General features: G+C 33.6%; 1 protein-coding gene across 2 annotated transcripts in view; it reads left to right on the forward strand.

Annotated features, from left to right (window-relative positions):
- The window catches only part of SCFD1 (sec1 family domain containing 1), a 40,076-nt gene that overhangs the window by 538 nt on the left and 19,614 nt on the right, over nucleotides 1–19,924 (forward strand). Inside the window, exons 2-14 of one of the 2 annotated variants that reach the window (XM_087951779.1) lie at nucleotides 1,672–1,893; nucleotides 3,957–4,027; nucleotides 4,506–4,594; nucleotides 5,362–5,452; nucleotides 7,388–7,510; nucleotides 10,207–10,294; nucleotides 11,091–11,180; nucleotides 12,195–12,250; nucleotides 14,392–14,477; nucleotides 14,822–14,921; nucleotides 17,193–17,332; nucleotides 17,512–17,602; nucleotides 19,722–19,795. In XM_087951779.1, coding sequence (XP_087807905.1) covers nucleotides 1,866–1,893; nucleotides 3,957–4,027; nucleotides 4,506–4,594; nucleotides 5,362–5,452; nucleotides 7,388–7,510; nucleotides 10,207–10,294; nucleotides 11,091–11,180; nucleotides 12,195–12,250; nucleotides 14,392–14,477; nucleotides 14,822–14,921; nucleotides 17,193–17,332; nucleotides 17,512–17,602; nucleotides 19,722–19,795 — 1,127 coding nt within the window. In that variant the 5' untranslated portion in view covers nucleotides 1,672–1,865. The remainder of the gene's footprint in view (nucleotides 1–1,671; nucleotides 1,894–3,956; nucleotides 4,028–4,505; nucleotides 4,595–5,361; nucleotides 5,453–7,387; nucleotides 7,511–10,206; nucleotides 10,295–11,090; nucleotides 11,181–12,194; nucleotides 12,251–14,391; nucleotides 14,478–14,821; nucleotides 14,922–17,192; nucleotides 17,333–17,511; nucleotides 17,603–19,721; nucleotides 19,796–19,924) is intronic. The other variant, XM_026664529.2, reaches the window with a different exon arrangement.

Consider the following 19,924-nt stretch of genomic DNA (forward strand, 5'->3'; position numbering starts at 1 on the left):
GTGACTTATGACCATTTTTCACACTTATGACCATTGCAGCAAAAAAACAAAACACCATGGTCACGTGATTTGTATTCGGATGTTTTGACAACTGGTTCATATTCAAGGGGGAAGATTGTTACGATTCATTTAACAGTGTTACTAATTTAACAACTGCAGTGATTCATTTAACAGATGCGGTAAGAAAAGTCATAAAATGGGACAGACTCACTTAACAAATGTTTCACTTAGCAACATAAATTTTGGGTGCAATAGCAATAGCACTTAGACTTACATAACACTTTACAGTGCTTTACAGCCCTCTCTAAGCGGTTTACAGTCAACCTCTTACCCACACCAATCTGGGTCCTCATTTTACCGACCTCAGAAGGATGGAAGGCTGAGTCAACCTTGAGCCTGGTGAGCTTCGAACTGCCAAATTGCAGGCACCCAGCAATCAGCAGAAGTAGCCTGCAGTACTGCATTCTAACCACTGCGCTATGGCACAATTGTGATTGTAACTCGAGGACTATCTAAAATGCCCTGCAAAAAAAATTGTTTCAGAGAGAAAGGAATACCTGAATTAGTTTTTAGGATGGTGTTTAAAATCAACAAGACAATTTGAAACTATAAGAGTGAATCGTTTATAAGAAACATGTACTTGGAGTTTTTAAAACAGAATGTCCTTTAAGGGGCACTCCCCAACCAGGTGTCCCCAGATTTGATGGATGGCTGCATCTATCATTCCCATCTGACAGTGGTTATGTTCATGGGGATTATGGAGTTTGTCAACTAAGCCATCTGGAAATCATTTGGTCGAGGAAAGTTGCATTAGAGTCAGTTTTTTTCTTCAAGATAGACAATGCCATCTCTACTTCTACTGTTAAATCAGGAGACTTTGATTTTATAGCTTGGTTTATAGCCCAACATGGTAGGTAAAATATTTTTTTTCAGATAAACTCCATGTCAGATATGCTCTCAGAGGTTGAGCTTAGAAGTAAACGTTACTTGCTATTATGCTACAGAATAAGACAGAATCTGTCCAGTTCAGAACAATTAAATTATATGTGGAGTTAACGTATAACTTTAAACTAATCTCATTTTGCACCAATCCATATCAAATTCATTTTGTCAATATGTTTCAATATGCTTTATTTGGAGGGATCCTTTGCTAGGTTTCCAAGGTGTATTTTGATTTTTAGGATACACATTTCTTGCTCTCATCAATTTAGTAACCTATAGGAGAATCCATAATTGCTATATCTTTGTATTGGGACTTTTCAAAGACATTTACAAAATTGAAATATTTAACTGTTTGGGACAAAAAAGACTAATAGTTATTAAATAAATTTACAAAGTAGATACAAAAAATGTATTTTCAAACATTCGAAGAAAATGAAGAGATCATATATTGCTAAAAGGTAAGATGTTGACCAATTGGCAAAATTCCAGAGAAGGTGCTAACCTAGCCTTCCCAGATACAATATTTCAGTGTTTAGATGTGACCAGAAAAGATTAATTTTCTTGCCTCAACTGGGACATAGACAAGGGCTTTTTGTCATGTCTTAGTAAGATGACAGTATAGAAGGAGACAAATCCTAAGGTATCAAGAAATTAAGCTTTAAAAATGTAACCTAAATCTTGAATCATGCCTAGAAACAAACTGGCAATCTGTGTGTTTATTCCTTGTAGGACTGGTCATTTCTGTGAATATTCATCAGTATTCCCACAGATCCATTTTGGTTAGAAACCTTCATTCCAGAAGTTGCTCTAAAATGCAAGCATAACTAGAAATATTAAACTTATGTGGATTTATACATGCCAAGAAATTTTGGAGGAATACAAGACTAGTAAATAAGCTTTATTTTATAATAAAGAAAATAAGAATGCTGAGCTTCTTACATCAAAAAAGAGGTAATATCCCAAAACAGGCTAGATTATTCCAAGAAATAATAGGCATAGACTTCTTGATTCATATTCATATATATTAGAAATGAAGTCAGGGTCCTCCTTTTATGCACCACAGCTAACAATGCTTTGTCTAATCTGATGCCTTATAGTTGTGCCTGATCACAGACCCCATTACTCCTTGCCACTGCATCCAAAGATCATGGCAATTAGCTATAGTAGAAATGTCATAGGTGACAGGTTGAAAGAACGCTTAAACTTTGGAAAGCATGAGCGCCACAGTCTGCCAGAAATAGGGATTTTGCTGAAGACAAACAGAAAAATTTGGGCAGTCCTTTTGACTTAGTAATTGGGTAGATGGAAGAGAGAAACACCATAAAGATAGATATCATAACTAAACAAACATAAAAAATGGAGGTGTCAATATAGGGAAGAAGGTAGAAGATATAATACCAACTTGCTCTGATGGCATGAAAGAGTAGACCTCAGTTACTCACACCTTTCTCTGTAAAAGTGCCAGATGAGTTTGCCTTCCTGTCTATTGAAAACTCACTGCCAAGAATTGAGGTTGAGCACCTAACCATATGGTTAGATGTAGTGGGATCACTCTTCCAAGATTTATAACTTGTTGAATAAACCATTTTCCTATCCTAGAAGTACTCAGTGAACCATCTTCCTAGGACCCTCAAAAGCCTGATAAAATATGGCAGGTCTACTGTATATTGTCAATTTGTTTCCTGAGGAGCCTGAGTGGACTTTAATGGAAGAATCCAAGACAGGCCTGTTAAAAATTTATCCTGACTAGTTTGACTTTTGGTATATTCTATCCGAATTATTACGTAATAATGTGAATGAGGCATACTTTTTATTGCTCTCCCTTAATTGTTGATTGAAAAAAGATACCAATGGCACTTTCTGCATGATTAGTGCTTACCATGAAAGGGAAGGTCTACAGATAAACATGGTTTTTATAAATGTCTCCTCCAATATGAGGAGAGCAACAGAAGAAGACAACAATTTCTTTCCATATAATTATAATAAAAAACCCTGGCTTGTAAACAAATCCCCCTTTTACTTTAGCTCTTTACATTGCTACCAGTATAAAGAACCGTGAATATAAATTAAATGTGAACCCTTTTTCCCTTCTTGTTGATAATCTTTTGAATAGTTGTTTTTTGCCTTTTTCTCAACTGAAATGTCTAAAGGACTTGATAAATGTAATGTCTGGTTGAATAATTGTCTTATATTTATCAAATAATTATGAATACTATAGAATATAGTAGAGAATCTTTTTCTGGAATTTAACAGTATCACAGTCAAGGTTTGTACAGTTAGAACTCATTTAATGATGGGCCTATTTAAGTGTCCAGTCAAAGTTACAACAATGCTGTAAAATTAACTACAACTAGTCCTCACATTTTTTAATTATCACAGCATCCTTGTAGTCCTGCAATCGACATTCAGGCATTTTGTGAGTATTTATGACTGTTAAAGTGCCCTGCAGTCAAATGATCTATATTTGCATGCTTCCCAACCCACTTCCAACACGCATTAGAAGTTGGCTGTAAAATCACAGTCATATGATGTCTCACTTAACAATCCACTGGGATTTGTTTAACAACTGATGGAAGTGAGGTTGTAAACCTGTTGCAGCCACATGATGTTTTGCTTAGCAATTGCAATGGTTAACAAGAGACTAGAGTTCCCAGTCACAACTTGTGACTAACCTAAGCAAGGTCTATTTGTGCATAGAATAGATCTTCTTCTAATTGCAATTTATTCTGCCTTCTGCATCTGATAAAGATCGTGTCAAGGGCTTACCAAGACATTTGTACAAATGTATTGGGTACCTAGAGATTTGCATATGTTTTCATTTCCTTTATAGTTCTCTATTTTAGATGTTAATGTCCATAAACAAGAATTCCTCTAGTCCTTTAGTTTAAAAGAAGCATTTTGGTAATAGCATATTCAAAAGACTACAGGCCTGTTCTCTGTAGTGCCCACTCCCAAATATAAATATTTTAAGATTGTGATCATTATAAATAAAATGAAACTCTTTCTTTTTTCAGGGGCTTTGAAGCGCATGTTGAATTTTAATGTGCCACCTGTTAAAAACACTACAGGCGAACCAGTATGGAAAGTAAGTCATAAATTGATCTTTTATCCAATATAATTTATATTGTCACCTTGTCATATTTTTGAAAGATATATTTTATAATTCTAGCCAATAAGGTGACATGGTGGAGCAATGAAATATTTGTGAAGTAACAAAGAAGTAAAAAATGACAATTGAAAATGACTGGCCTGAAAATTTCAAGGCTGTATAAAAAAGAATTGTAAACATCAAAGAACATTTATTTTCAAAAGTATTCTTAATATTGCAACTAAAACTGTTTAACTTACTGTTTTATCCTTTCTGTAATTTTATCCCCCTTTATTTAAATAAAAGGACTCCTTTTTGATTGAGAGAGCTTTATAATACTATATTTTGAGATACTTGAGGACTACCTACAAAATTAACTATATAATAAGTGTTAGTGGGAAAAGAACATAACACAGAATGTATTATGATTATATACATAATGTATGTCTTAATATTATTTGTGTTTCCATTTTAGGTTCTTATTTATGACAGATTTGGCCAGGACATAATATCTCCATTACTCTCTGTGAAAGAATTAAGAGATATGGGCATTACTTTGCATCTGTATGTATTGTGTATGTTTGTGTCTGTGCATATATTGTAATAGTATTTGAAAGATTTTACATGATTGAAAGTCTATCAGATTAAGTTGCAGATTGGATATCCTGCCAATGAGGCAGTAGACAAGAAAGTTATAAGGGCCCAATACTAGTCAGGGCCATTGCCTGTCTTGTCAAAAGCAGACTTGAAGCACTAGCATGCCAGTCAGTATAAAGTTAAACAAGTTTGATGAGATTGATTATTAGTTTGGAAAATACTGAAACACACCAAGAGAAAAATCTAAAAATATATGTTTTAATCATGTTTCAAAACAGTCTTTTAGTGGAGTTCAAAAATGTTCACGAAGGTTGCTGATAGAGAAAATATATTTCATTAAATAGTAAATCTTATTTCCTTCCTGGCCATGATACAGTCACTTACAGAGATTGTCATGGAATAAATAAAATGCTTTCTTATTAATTAGTCCCTACTCTTGAGTTTTTGAGTAGAACTTAAAACTTAAAAATGTCAGTTTGATTTTATACATTCAACATTGGTTTACTTTAAAAAAGTTTTGTTATAGAATAGATTGTTCTGTTTGCATTATTTGTATAATTAATTATAGACCAACATTTATGGAAAGATGATAAAAATAATGAATAGTACTCAGCTTTTTGTGATGCTTAATCCCAAGTAATAATTCATAGGATTAAAGTGATGTCTTTGTTCTTTAAATGGCTTTTTAGTTTGTTTATTTGCTATTAAATAACTTAAGTTTCTTTTCTTTTCAGTCTTCTTCATTCTGATCGAGATCCTATTCCTGATGTTCCAGCAATATATTTTGTAATGCCAACAGAAGAAAATATTGATAGACTGTGCCAGGTAGATTTAGCCTATTTAATGTTTTCTATAAATAGTAACAAAATTGTAATATAGAATTCAAGGGGATACAAATAAGATGAGAGAGTGACAGCTGTGTGTTCTGAGGACTTGTTAAGAGGTAGACATTTAATCTCAGTATTACATGTCAGGGATACATTCTGAGAAAGTGATCATCCAATGCCGGATTTCATGGTTTTCAAATGAGATAAACTTGAGTGTAATCAAACATGGCTTGAATTTTTGGATGATGAGTTATCTTCTTCAGATGGAGAGATAAAAGCTGAACTAAATAGCTGGCTACAGTATGTTACTAATAAAAACAGTTTGGATTCTTTGATAATGGACACGTTTCCAAGTATGATGGACTCCTTGCAAGAGATGGACCCATAAGAACTAGGAGGAATGTGATTTAAAAATGCTTTGAAAAACTAATGGTAGAGTTTTAATACTGTTAAGAAAGAAAGAAAGAAAGAAAGAAAGAAAGAAAGAAAGAAAGAAAGAAAGAAAGAAAGAAAGAAAGAAAGAAAGAAAGAAAGAAAGAAAGAAAGAAAGAAAGAAAGAAAGAAAGAAAGAAAGAAAAAAAGAAAGAAAGAAAGAAAGAAAGAAAGAAAGAAATTGACATATATTGAATGTCAGGAGAGCATCAAGATTTATTAGCAAAGAGGATTCAGAACCTTGAATGTTGTCTTGTATCCCTCAAACAGCCACATCTTATTTCATTGTAGAATGTCATTACTCTTATTTAGGAAAATGGTACTTGAGACTTCTTTTGCGAGTATATTTTCTATAGCAGACAAAAGGCATTCAAACCCTCAGTTTCAGCAATCAGTTGTATTTAATATACCTATTTCTCAAATATGCTTCTTTGAACTCTCCAAATAGCTTTTTATTCAGAAACTGCGGACGGAGTTGTACATAGAATTGAAGTACTGACTGAATCTTATATCCGTCTTTGTAACAAATGAGAGGGAAATAGCCACTGTATAATGTCTCTTCAATAGAAAATGCTTCCTGGCCATGATACAAATTATTTAATCAGCAGATGAGATGACCTAGTATATCCATATTTTAAGACCTATCCACATCACAGATAGACTTTCCCATATTTTCTGTAACTCAGATGACATTCATTTTAAAATACATACTGTATTCTTCACTCCATAAGACACACTTTTCCCCAAAAAAGTGGGTGGAAATGTCTGTGTGTTGGTGCTGGTTCTTTGGTGAATAGTAGTTGGGCTGCGGCAGCATGGTCCTTTTACAGTGCTGAACCCTGCCTCTTCTGTCTCTTCCACAGTGCAGGAGTCAATAGGCAGAGCTGGCTCATGAGAGGACACCTATCTGTGGCCCTCAGACTCTGCCTGTTTGTTTGTTTTTTTCCTTGTTTTCCTCCTCTAAACCTAGGTGTGTCTTATGGTCAGGTGCATCTTACAGTGTGAAAAATATGATAAGCACTTTTTCACTTAGAAGCATTTTTTAAACTTATATTAACAAAGGCCAATCTTACCAATAAGGAACTAAGAATATTGCATTTCAATTGAAATTTCAATAGTAATAGATGATTCAGCAAGGGACTAGAAAAATGCATTTAATCATGATTCAGGATTCCCCAAATTTAATTAAACAATACCTCCTTGGTTTGTTTTACAACATTTCATATAACTGCATCTGCTCAGCTGTTCAGTTTTATGCATCCACTTTCAACTTCTCATGGCATACGTTAAAAGTAATTTCTATATGTTTAAATTAATAAGAAATTAAAATTGTATTCCTAAATAAGGCAAGTTTTGACAGTTAATTTGTCCAATGGAGAATTGCATAAAATAATTACATATTTACTGTCAGGTTGGCTAAATATTTTAATCCTAAAGCATTCTTGTTCACTAAAAGCCCACTTATTTAACATTATTTGGTTTGGTCTTTTTTTTCTTTCAGGATCTTAGAAATCAACTTTATGAATCATATTATTTAAATTTTATTTCTGCCATTTCAAGAAGTAAACTGGAAGATATAGCAAATGCTGCTCTTGGTGCCAATGCAGTTACACAAGTTGCTAAGGTACAAAGTGTAATTTGTTATATTGATACAGGTGAACATAACACACATGCTTACGTATTTCCAAAGCATTTATTTGGCACAAATCTATAATTAATTTAAAAATACATATTTGCTTGTAGAGTGACTGGTACTGTATATCTTTAATTCCAAAAGGTAGTTTCAGTATTGGAATCTCTAACACATACATGGATTTGTGATTGCCTGATGCGGTATAAGGCAACAAGACACTCAAGACTTCCTCAAGAACTCAATGGGACTGTGGAAGACAACACTGGAAGTCAACTCTCTCACACAAGTGGCCATCAAGTATGGCACACACCAACTGATGCATGTACACATTGCTGTTCTGCATAGGCCAGATAATCACTTATATGGATATGCAGACATAGAGACCAGTTACAAATACCTTGATATCTCACAGTTACATCAGCACCATGATGAGGCAAGAAAGACAGCGATGTCCAAGTATCACCAAACGATAAAGAGGTCCTGAAGAGCCAGCTCAATGGGAAGTATAAGATAACCATTACTACATATCGCCTGCTAGTCATCATACCCTGCCAGTATAGTCAGCTGGCCACCATAATATGGGTATGCAAACTGTTGATGTGAAGACTCAGAAGCTCTTCACAATGTACAAAGATTTCCCTGCCAAATCAGAAACCCAGGAACTGTACACCAGCTGGAAACAGGCAGGCAGGATCTGGTGCATGTTAACCCCACTGTCCTGGACAAAACCCGGAACATCCAGGAATATATCAGAAGATGGCACCCTAAGATACGTTGCTGAAGCAGCAGCAGACATGAGAGGAAGAACAAGCAGAGAAAGTGCCATGGCAAGACAAACCCTGCATGGGATATACTAGCAAAAAGATAGCTGATGTGGCAAACATTGGAGAATCTTACCATTGACTGGAAAGGGCTGGATTAAGAATCAGCACTAAGGCATTGATCGTATTAGCACAAGAGGCACTAAGCACCAGTTCATAGAAGCAGGCATCTGTCATACTAGATAGGAGCTGAGGTGCATACTATTCAGAGAAGCCCCTGAGACAGTTTAACACACATAGTGACAGGATGTAAGAAGCAGGCAGGAACAGCATATATTAAACGGCACAACTAGGTAGCTGGCATTGTGTACCAGAATGTGCACAGGGTATGGGCTCAACAGAAGGTCATAGAGAATAATGGGACTAAAATCCTGTGGGACTTCCAGATACAGATAGGCAAGTACTGGCCAATCAACCAGACATCATGGTGTAAATAAAGACCAGAAAACGGCAGTGGTGTTAGATGTAGCAGTGCCAAATACTAACAACATCAGGAAGGAGTGTGAGAAGCTGGAGAAAGTACCAGGGCCTGAAGGAATAACTGGAGAGAATGTGGAAAATAGAGGCCAAAATTGTTCCAGTCATGGTAGAAGCACTACGGGCTGTGACTTCTAAGTTTGGAGTGTGGCTCCAATGTCATCCCAGGAATAATATCAGAGTCCAGAAGAAGATGGTGCTAGGAACAGCTAAGATGCAGCACAGAACTCTCAAACTCCTAGGCCTCTGATAGAGGACCCGAGATTGAGACTCGTCCTGTCCATAGAGTAAGAAGGGGATTTTTTCAGAGAGAATGAGTTATGCATGGGGTGGGGTGGTAGCCTAGAGGTGGAGCTCTCACCTCACAATCAGGAGGCTGTGAGTTTGATCCTAGGTAGAGGCAGATATTTCTCTCTCTGGGCACATATCTGCTCTCTCTGAGAACATATCTGCTGAACAAAACTCTGCATTGGTGACAGGTAGGGTATCTGGCCAGTAAACATTCTGCTGGCTCCATTCCGTTGCCCAGACTCCACCCCACAAGGGATGATGGGGTCTTTAAAAGAAGAAGAAAAGGAGGAGAATGGGTTATTCATAAAGATATATAGCCAGTTCAAACTTAGTTGAGATAACTCTCACATTTTATCATTTTCTCATTTATTTATTAAACAAATTTATATGGCTGACCAACTCACACATGGTGACTGGACAGCTTACAAAATTAAAAATCACAGTACAGAAACCCATACAATACACACACCCCTGCAGTGCCAAGAAACCGAATCAGACCAATGCTTGATCAGTTTCATATCAACATGGGATTCCCAGGCTCTCTTAACAGAAACACTTTTCCGGGTCTTTTGGAAAAGTATCAGTTTGGGGACTAATCATAATTCTGGGGAGATGATATTCCATTGGGAGAGAGTCACCTTCTTGGGAGAGAGGCGCATAATGCATGTAGGCATTCATTGTATCCTGTGATGGTTTTGTTTTATTGGAAGTTATTTGCACAAGTGGGAACATCTATATTTTTATGAATCCTTAACTACTGTAATCCTCTGCATCATATCTTTTTGTAGGATTGCTAAAGAACAGTAAAAATGAGATAATAAAATAATGTTAAAGTAGAAAATGAATCCAGCACTCATACTGTCTGTCAGTGGCTCCTTAAAGATACTGTGCTTGTACCATCTTACTGCCCTGTGATTGTATCATCTTCAGTACCTCTTTAATCCACACAAATACTTTTCCTGAGACTGCCTCGCTACTGAATGTATTACTTCACTATTCTTATTCTTATCACTATGATATTTCTCAAATATGTTAATTAAATGTATAATAGCTACAAAGATGTTTCTGTAGGGATGATAATTTTATCTTGATGTATAGGTTTTTGACCAATACCTCAATTTCATTACCTTGGAAGATGACATGTTTGTGTTATGCAATCAAAATAAGGAGCTTGTTTCATATCATGGTAGGTGATTCTTTTATTTAATGTAATGTGCGGCATTTTAAATCAATATTTGTTAGCCTTTTTTTAGCCTACCCGTTAAACCATGTTATTGAGGGTGTAGTACAATTAAACCATATAAGAACTTAATGCTGTAATTCTTGCATGCATACAAGTTTTCTACCACTGATACAGAGTTTTGCTATTAAGCACTTAAGACCACATCATTAAACATGCATTTGTTATTAAGATAAAAATGGATTTTAATGAAGACAAATTATTATTTTTAAAAAAAACCTGCAGTCTTTTAGCTCCTGAAAGAATGTTCCAGGATCTTAGAAGTTTTGAGTCTTTCTTACAAAGAGCAAAAGAAGGATGCTAGCATTTGTTGGTGGGATCATCCTCAGAATTTGGGGGAAAATAATCCCTTCAGATGGCTTATATACTTTCCTTCCAGTGGGATAGATGGAAGAAAAATAATGATAGTAAAACCTGGTTTAGGGCAAGAGGGGATGGGTTGCCTGATCCAAATCAAGAAAATGAGAAAGAAAAATGTCATGTTTATTAAATCTTCCTCCTTCCCTGTATCTGCCTATCAGTAGACTGGTTTATCCAGCCTTCACTGATCTGATGCTCTCTACATTAATAGCGTCAAGATCCTAAATATATCTTTTTCATTATGGAAAGAGTAAGTAGTGTTTTTCAAGTTATATGTGTTGCGTGTATATATGTGTTTTATCTTCTAGGAGTTGTTATGTCGAATTCTTTGCTAGAAATAAAGTCACTCTGTGATGATTTTTCTTCCTTCTTGATAACATAGCCATTAACAAACCAGACATAACAGATACAGAAATGGAGACCATTATGGATACAATTGTTGACAGCCTTTTCTGTTTCTTTGTTACACTGGGTAAGTGTAAACTTCTTTTTTCATTGTTGTATGGTTATTAGTAAAGATGATTATTTCTACTTCAATATACTATCTGGAGTTAATAATAAAAAAACAGGATTTGTCATCTATTATGTGCATTTCTATATTCTTTTCTCATTTTTCCATTAGTTGTGTTATAACATTTTCCTATCCAAAGTAACATTTTCTCAAAGATTTCTCATCAGTTTGAACCTTGGATTTAAACTCTTTTTTAAGGTTCATCATGTTTTCTAATTTCATGGAGGGAGAAATGACATTGTAAGCTTGAATTAGGCAGAATTGATATTGTTCATTTGTATGAAATTCAAAAGTATTTCTTTTTAATGGTTTTTTACAATTAATATAAAGTTTTAGATCATATCAGGATTTTTAAAATACATATTGCATCAGAAGTCCTGAATTCATGTTAAGAAGGGACTATATATAGTAAGTTTATGATCAGGCATTAAAAAATTTGCACTAGTCTCCAGTTTATTTTTGGACTCTATACTAATGTTAATTTATTAATTACGGCAATTACTAATGTTAAATGCCAGAATGATTGAAAACAGAATATTTGAAGAACTTTTTCAGTATATACTGGACCACTGATTAAAATTAACTTTTGAAACCCTGTTTTGCATTCTAATAAATTTTGGGGACTATCTTATTGGAACTAGAAAGACAGGTTTTGGTGGCTTTGGCCAGTGCTTGGAAAGTCTATTCCAGGAGAATACTAATGTCATTCTGGAAGTTAGTAAGGGCCTTCTTTTTAGCAGAGCATCCAATATATAATCTTGTTGATTTATCAATCTGTTTTATTTTCTGAAAAGTGCTATAAACTTTGTCTGCTTTTTTAATATGTATGTATGTGTGAACTGTATGTATGTGTGTTGTGAACCATCTATTTCTTAAATAAAAAATGCACTGTGCAGCATTGCAAACAAAATGTAATCTACCTTAAATATATGCTAGACTGGATCAAAGGATATTTATTGAACATTATTTTTACAGGAGCAATTCCAATAATTAGATGCTCAAGAGGAACAGCAGCAGAAATGGTGGCTGTGGTAAGTTATAAAATATCACAACTTCAAAAAAATAAAATTAAAATAAACATTGTAGGTACTTTAATATACAATGTAGAATGGATTTTATACAGTAATTAGTGTAGTTTCTGTAGCTTGCAAAAACAAATTTTATCCTCTTTCAAATGCCCAATCAAACTTTTTGGTTTTGCTTGTACCAACTTTTGGACTAACATTACTAGGTCTTATTTACTGACTGCACATATTATTCTATTACAGTGTGGACAAATGCTAACAACACATAAGTATTAACAGACTATTCATTTTATACTTTTTCACCTACCTTATAGTAGGTCAATGGCATTTTTATTTGTATATTTGACTTGAATTGCAGAAGAGATTTGGCATTTGCTTGATGGTAAATTCACAAGGATGGATGTATCAACTCAAGCACATTTGAAGAATTTCCCAATTCATCTTACTCGATCAAATCTTAAACTTTCTAATGCTTTGATGCAAAATAAATAAGTTTTAGATTTATACTTTTCTCTCCAATTTCATCTGGTACTATTGCAATCTATCAAACTTAGACATAATTTAAAATTCTGGCTTCTTCAAATACTAGAGATAACAGGATATCTATTTTATTTCCTTCTGATTCTTGGAGACTGACCTGGACAAATCTCTACAGTTTTCTTGGCAAGGTTTTTCAAAAGTGTTTGCTATTGCCTCCTTTCTTGGGCTGTAAGAGAACAACTAAGAAAAAGTCACCTTGCTGGCTTTGTGCCTAAAGTGGGACTAGATCTCAAGGTCTCCCAGTTTCTAACCTAATGCTTTAACCACTATGCCAAACCGACTCTAATATCTGTTTTAACTTTCATCAAACAAACCAACTTTATATTCCTTCCTTTTACTTCTAATTACTTAATCTTTAGTCCCTTTAGTTAATGTCCTAGAACTTGATTTCTTTTCATTTTTATTTTGTTCCTTCTCACAGAATTTTTCAAAGCCTCTTTTGTAAATCCATTATAGGGAAATTATCCAGGTCACTCTCTTGATTTCTTATTTGTATATACCTTTTAATTATTAAGACATTAATTTTTGTTTGTCAAGCGTAACTTCTTTTTACATGTTATTCTGGTAGCCTTTCATTTTGAAATCCACTTTCAAATCAATTTCAATCATGTCAGTAAAATTGGTTCCTCTCATTACAAACAACTTTTAAATATAGTCTAAGTATAAAGACAGGGAATTAACTTCTTGGAATTAACTTCTTGGAATTAACTTCTTGGTTGATTGCTCACAAATATCCTTTAGTATATCCAATATTGAAGTATTTTGTGCCGTTCTATATTAATAAATCAAATTTAAGTGCATGTCTCCTTTAACTGTAATCTTAGTTCTTTCTGATTCTCTCTACTGCCCAAAATCTAAAGTTCTCGTGTTTTTTAAGAATTCAAAACAGCATTTTTCCATGGGAAGGATTCTTAATAATCTTACTTCAAATTTATCTGGATTCTTACTCCATTGTAAATCAAAGTTTTAATCACTCTTTTGTTGTTTATTCAAAAAACAGTCTGTAAACTTGTATTTAAAATTAATTTTGTTAAGGATTGAAGGAAACTCACCCAGTGCTGTCAAACTAGTCTATCCAAAGGTTCCTAATAGCTGAAAAGCAGTTAACAAGCAGTTTCCAAAAGTTGTTAGAAAAGGAAGTCTGCAAACTCAAAGACACAGACCGTGGTTTGCTCATCTCCCACTGAGGATTGCTGTCTGAAGCACTTGTGAGCCATTTTCTTATCCAGAGAAGAATTATGATGAGTCGGCCTACTTGCCAGCTCTTCATTCCACCACAGTTGTCGGCTCCACTTTTTGCAGAGCTGTCTTCTGTTCATCATTTTTTCACCACAACTCAATCACAAAGAAAAAATTCTGAAATGATACAGGATTGCTCTGAGAAAACAATATTTTCAGTAGAGAGATCTGTTGTTAATGATATCTAGAAAAATAGAAATGATGTGAATAGTTTGGATATATCTTATTAATTACTGAGAAATTCATGACCCATCTTCCTAATTATTTTCTGTCTTTTTGCAAGAAATCTATAGGTGCATTCCTCTTCTCTCTCCTCCCATATAGCACCGACTTTATAGGTTTTTGAAAATTGTACTTTGTTTCCACAGAAATTGGATAAAAAACTCCGAGAGAACCTTAGAGATGCCAGAAATAGCCTTTTCACCGGCGACACACTTGGGACTGGGCAATTTAGGTAGCATTTTCACTTTTTGGCAATATTTTTTAATTATTGTATTAGTGCTTTGTAGAATTAAAGTATGTCACTGCTTCTCCATAGCTTACTTATAGTGGTAGTAAATAAAAGCAGTATGTAAAAATGTTTCTTGAAGAAAATAGATGGTTTAAGAAGATTGTTTTAGGCAGCTTTTAATGTAATTTTATACACAAACATTTCATTTTATTACAAACCTTTATATTCAATGGAACAGTGCTTCATATTCATTATAACTCCTACAGTATTCCAATACAGTTGTAATTATTAGAATTTTCTAAGTATACAGATAGCAATAGAGATTCTAATCAGTTATTTTTTCATAGTTTTCAGAGACCTCTTTTAGTGCTTGTTGACAGAAATATAGATTTGGCAACTCCTCTACATCATACATGGACCTACCAAGCCTTAGTACATGATGTACTGGTAAGTTCTATGTGTATTAACTTTTTTTTCTGCTTTTTACTCCCACCTCCATAATACAAAAGTATAATGCAATGCATGCACCTCACTCACTACTCTTGCTTGACACCAATAACTTAAAAATCAGTTTTTTTCCAAATAGCTGATATCCCAAGAGATATGCAAATCTATCAGTTGATACCAGCTTTACTTTTGCTATATAGACTTAGGAATGTAAGTAATCCAAGGTTTGTGGTATAGTTTTGCTACAATGGTATGATTTATTTTGACATAATGGATTGCCCAGATTTTGGCTGAGCTTGGTCACCAGCCATTATTTTTAGTTAGTGGAATTCCATTTTTCTTATTTGTTCCTGCACAGTGATGAAGTGTCTATATCAATTGCCTGGCAAGAGGATTTTATATAAGAAAAACTGTCCTATGGAGGAACATACAGAGGGGAATAATCTTTGTTTCCCTAATTTGCTTTCAAAACCTCTTTAAATTTTATTCTTCCAGTGGCCTATGATAGAGGTTTACTATACTAATCATCAGAATATGGTAGAATAATGGTATTACGTAAGGAGAATCACACTGTTTCATATATATTGTTAGTACAGTAAAAGTTTATTTTCTGAACTTGGAAAGGATTGTAGAAAATGTACTGAAAATAGGGCAAGCTTATAAAGCAGTGGCCCTCAACCTTTGGGGCATCGGGGACCGGTTCCATGGAGATACGTTTTTCCATAGACCGGGGGGGGGTTCATGTGCTGCCTGCATCACTCAGATGGGGCTTCACTTGTTTGCGCAGTCTGGTTTCTGGTATGCTATGGCCTGGTGCCAGATATAAAGGATTCATATGTTAAAACAGTTGGAAAGGATTGAAAAAATGGTTGTATCTTCGATTAATAAAAGAAAATAGAAGTTTAGAAGATGGATTGTATAGGTCTAAAGAAAAGGTGAACTAACTGCAAGGTACTTGCCTTTCATTGCTTAAAATTGGTTTAATTACTTTAAATAAAATAAATTTTAAGTTCCAAATAATGTCAATGAAAATTTCTTTAAAATGATGCTGTTCTGACTAAAATCCTACCTCATAGATTGATTGTGTCCTATCAAAATGTAAAACATGTTTTACTTGGTAAAATATGTATTTTGTCTGCTATTTAAATTTTTCTGAAGTCTGTTCATAAAATATGTTTTGATCTCTTCAGTATTTATTTTTCAAAGCTACACATATTAAAATATCATTAATCACCACAAGGTGGTGGAGATGTTACATATTAATAATTTCAATGGAAAAGTAGTTTTTAGTAGTTATGAATGTGATCCAATAAAAAAAATCTAAAATGTGCAATTTTATAAAAATAATTGTTTCAAGCAACTAAATTAAATTTATAATTAAGAAAGATTACAAAGTATTTCATTGTATTAATTACTTGATTTGTCACAATAAATACAGATTTTGTAGTCTATATAATTGGCTTCATGGTGATGCATAAACTTTAAGTTAAATTAATTCAGTATAAGGTTTGTATTCTAAATACAAAGTTATTTTTGACATTGACCCATATTCCCATGGCGTAGTCCACAGATATCTAAAGAAGGGATTATGTGCAATTTTCATGAAGAACTATATGGTATTCTACCAGCTGTTATCATTTACAAGCCAATTCCATATACTTTGCAGCATTCATATATAATTGAGTAATGCTTAATGGAAAAACAACTGGTAAGAATTAGAATTAATATTTTAAATTTGTATCATTCTGTGGTGAATCATCTTCCAGGGTGATTGAGCCTTATGACATGGCTACTAAGTATGAAAAAAATGATCAAACTAATTGTCATTTAGAGCACTTATATGATATGAATTACCAGTTTTAGTAATCAACATTGGTGTAATGCTATACCAGTTTGGGGGGGGGGGGGGATCTTTGTTCCAGGCTATAAAATAGACTAACAGAAATATTGAGTAACTTTCAAAATAGCTCAGTAGTTCAAAATTTACTCAGAAATACTAAATAATTAATAACTCAAAACTACCGATTTTGAGACCATGTGTTGTAGCATATATTAATCAGAAAAAATACATGTTCTTATTTGTATATAATATATACAGAGAAATTTAAAAGAAAAATTCAAATGTTACTTTTAATTGAAAAACTCTTTATTTACAAGAGCAAAACATCAAATACCAGTTTAGTGTTTTTATTAACTTGTTTTGAATTTAAAATGGTGTATTGAAATACTAGGTAATAGGCAATAATCTCTAATTAAAGTAATCTTTTCTAGGATTTTCATTTGAACAGAGTTGTTTTGGAAGAATCTTCAGGAATGGAAAATTCTGTAGCAGGTGCTAGACCAAAGAAAAAAAATAAAAAAACATATGATTTAACTGCAGCTGATAAATTTTGGCAGAAACATAAAGGAAGGTAAGTGGAGTATTTTATATCACCAGTTCACCATTTATGCTTCAATTTATACTACTGTTTTCTCAGTACCTTAAACAAAGTTTAAAATCTAGTATGAAGAAAGCTACAAGTAACATTTTAAAAATGTATGTTTAAAATACAGATTATGAATTAAAAATAGTTTACACAATATTTATTAGTCCTTTTCCAGAGGTAGCAGAGTCTGTCCAGCAAGAGTTAGAATCATACAGAACTCAAGAGGATGAAGTGAAGCGGCTTAAAAGTATAATGGTAAGATTTATTGATATAATAAAAATACTCTTTTGGGACTTAATAGGGTTCTTTAAATATATTGGCATTTTCAAAATACGCTGGAAATGCAATGCTGGTTAATTTAGAATTCTAAAACTAAAAACAAGATTTTAAATAAATTCCACAGCCTTGTAAACAGTTTCATAATCTATATTGCATACATTGAAGTCAAACAACTGTTGTAACTGATTACAAATGGATTACAAGTATATATAAGAGCTAGGAATTTTCTTTACTCTTCTAAGGGAGCAAAATTGAATTTTTGCATCTTCTAAGAGATAAAACTAGAGATGATAAAATACTGCAGAAAAATAGATGAATAAATGTATAAATTTATATTTATTTATTCCTCAATCCACCAGCTTTGCCTACTTCTGTATATATAAAATAATATAGAATATTATTCTATATTATGACCAAGTTTATTTACATCTATAGTAATTTAAAATAGGTAACATGAAGATTTCAGCTACACTGTCTGCTAAAATAAACAATCACATTTTACACCTAAAGCCTTTTTGAAGGCAGTCTTCCACATAAATGAAAAGAAAAACCTGATTTCAGAATTTAAGATAATAGAGTCTAAGACTGAAAAATGCTTATTTGCTTCTTTCTTTGGAATCTTGGCAAATTTTGAATAATAACTTTTGGGTTTTTTTCCCCATTCCATATAAATATGTTGATTGTTCTTTGCTAAACCTGCAGGTTTTTATTTGAAATTGGAATCAATGTCATTTGAAATAAAAAATTGATCTTGGGTAATATATCCTAAGTCCTAACTAGGAAAATTTTCTAGCTTTTAATATCTTGTTTCTTTATTTCCATATATTTTTGAAATATATTTTTATTACGTCATGTATTTCACTGAATTTCTTGCTATATCTGTTTCTAACAAAACCCTCTTCATTAAAGGTTAAATTCCTTGTTATTTTCTTAGTTTTCATTAATTTTATATCCAGGAAGGCAGACAAAATATTTAATTACTCCACTGCTGCATGGAGCATAATTATGCTGTACCCTCTTTATAGCAGTAGCTATAGCACTTAGACGTGTGTGTGTATGTGTCACCCCATAGTGCTTTACATCACTCTCCGGGCAGTTTAAAATGTCGGCATATTGACTCCAACAATCTGGGTCCTCATTTTACCAAACTGTTGAATAGTATCCTTGTGCTCGGCAAATTAAATCTATTTACATTAAATAAAGTTAGCTTTTTGCTAATTTTAGTTCCAGTTTAATTTCAGTTTAATGTTGCAACTATTTATTTACTTATTGAATTAATGTGACCACCCAAACTCACTTACATATGACCCTGGGCAGTGTACGCAATTAAAAGACAGATTAACAACCGAAAAATTCAACCATTAAAAACAAACGTTACAGTGACAAAAAAGATTGGGGGGATGCTGTCTAAACTTACACACATTGCAGCCATTTAATAGGCTCCACACTTCCATGGGATCCCCAAGCCCAATGGCACATCCAGGTTTTGAGGCCTTTCCTGAAGGCCAGCAGGGTTGGGACCAGTCTACCCTATACATGGTTTCCCCTCTGCCTTACCTCCAGTTTCCTTCCTTGTTCCACAAAGTTCATTATCTGTTGTGTTGTGAACAGTTCGTTTTATTGTTGTTTCATTTGTATCCTGCCTTTATTAGTCTACAAATAACTCAAGGAAGTGAATATAACCAATTCAGGGCAGAAAACATAACCAACAGTTAGGGTGTCAGTGTGTCATGATAGCTATTCTTTTTGCTTCCAGATAACTTTAAGTGGAAATAGGATTTTTCATCTGTATCTAACCCATCATTGCCCTCCCTCTCATAATATGCTAATGTCATGCAACATGGATTTCTTATTGTATGTCCAAAATGTTTATTCAGAGAATCATTTTTCTGATAAGCAGCTAGTCAGGTCTACAATAACTTGTGTGCATATAATCAATAAGACTTCATTGTGATCTTTCTGAATTGCTTTAACTGCCTCTTCTTCAAAGTTATGTTAAAACAAGAATTCCATTCTGTGTAAATTAAATGCCCCATTTACTTTTTAAGCATGCACATATAAATAAACAATAAATAAAAATAGCTTTTCTTCTAAGGGGCTGGAAGGTGAAGATGAAGGAGCAATCAGTATGCTGTCTGATAATACAGCTAAACTAACTTCAGCTGTTAGGTAAGTATGAAACACTTTTAATGGGCAAGAAGTTCACCATTTAATCAGTTTCCTTCCTTATTCTGATATTAGACTATATCTAAGTGCAATATCTCATGAAATTTTAAAGTAGTATAATGATGTAAAACC

The sequence above is a fragment of the Notechis scutatus genome, chromosome 1 (assembly GCF_049901735.1).
Source record: "Notechis scutatus isolate UNSWTSFEM ecotype Mainland chromosome 1, rNotScu1.2, whole genome shotgun sequence".
Taxonomy (NCBI): domain Eukaryota; kingdom Metazoa; phylum Chordata; class Lepidosauria; order Squamata; family Elapidae; genus Notechis; species Notechis scutatus.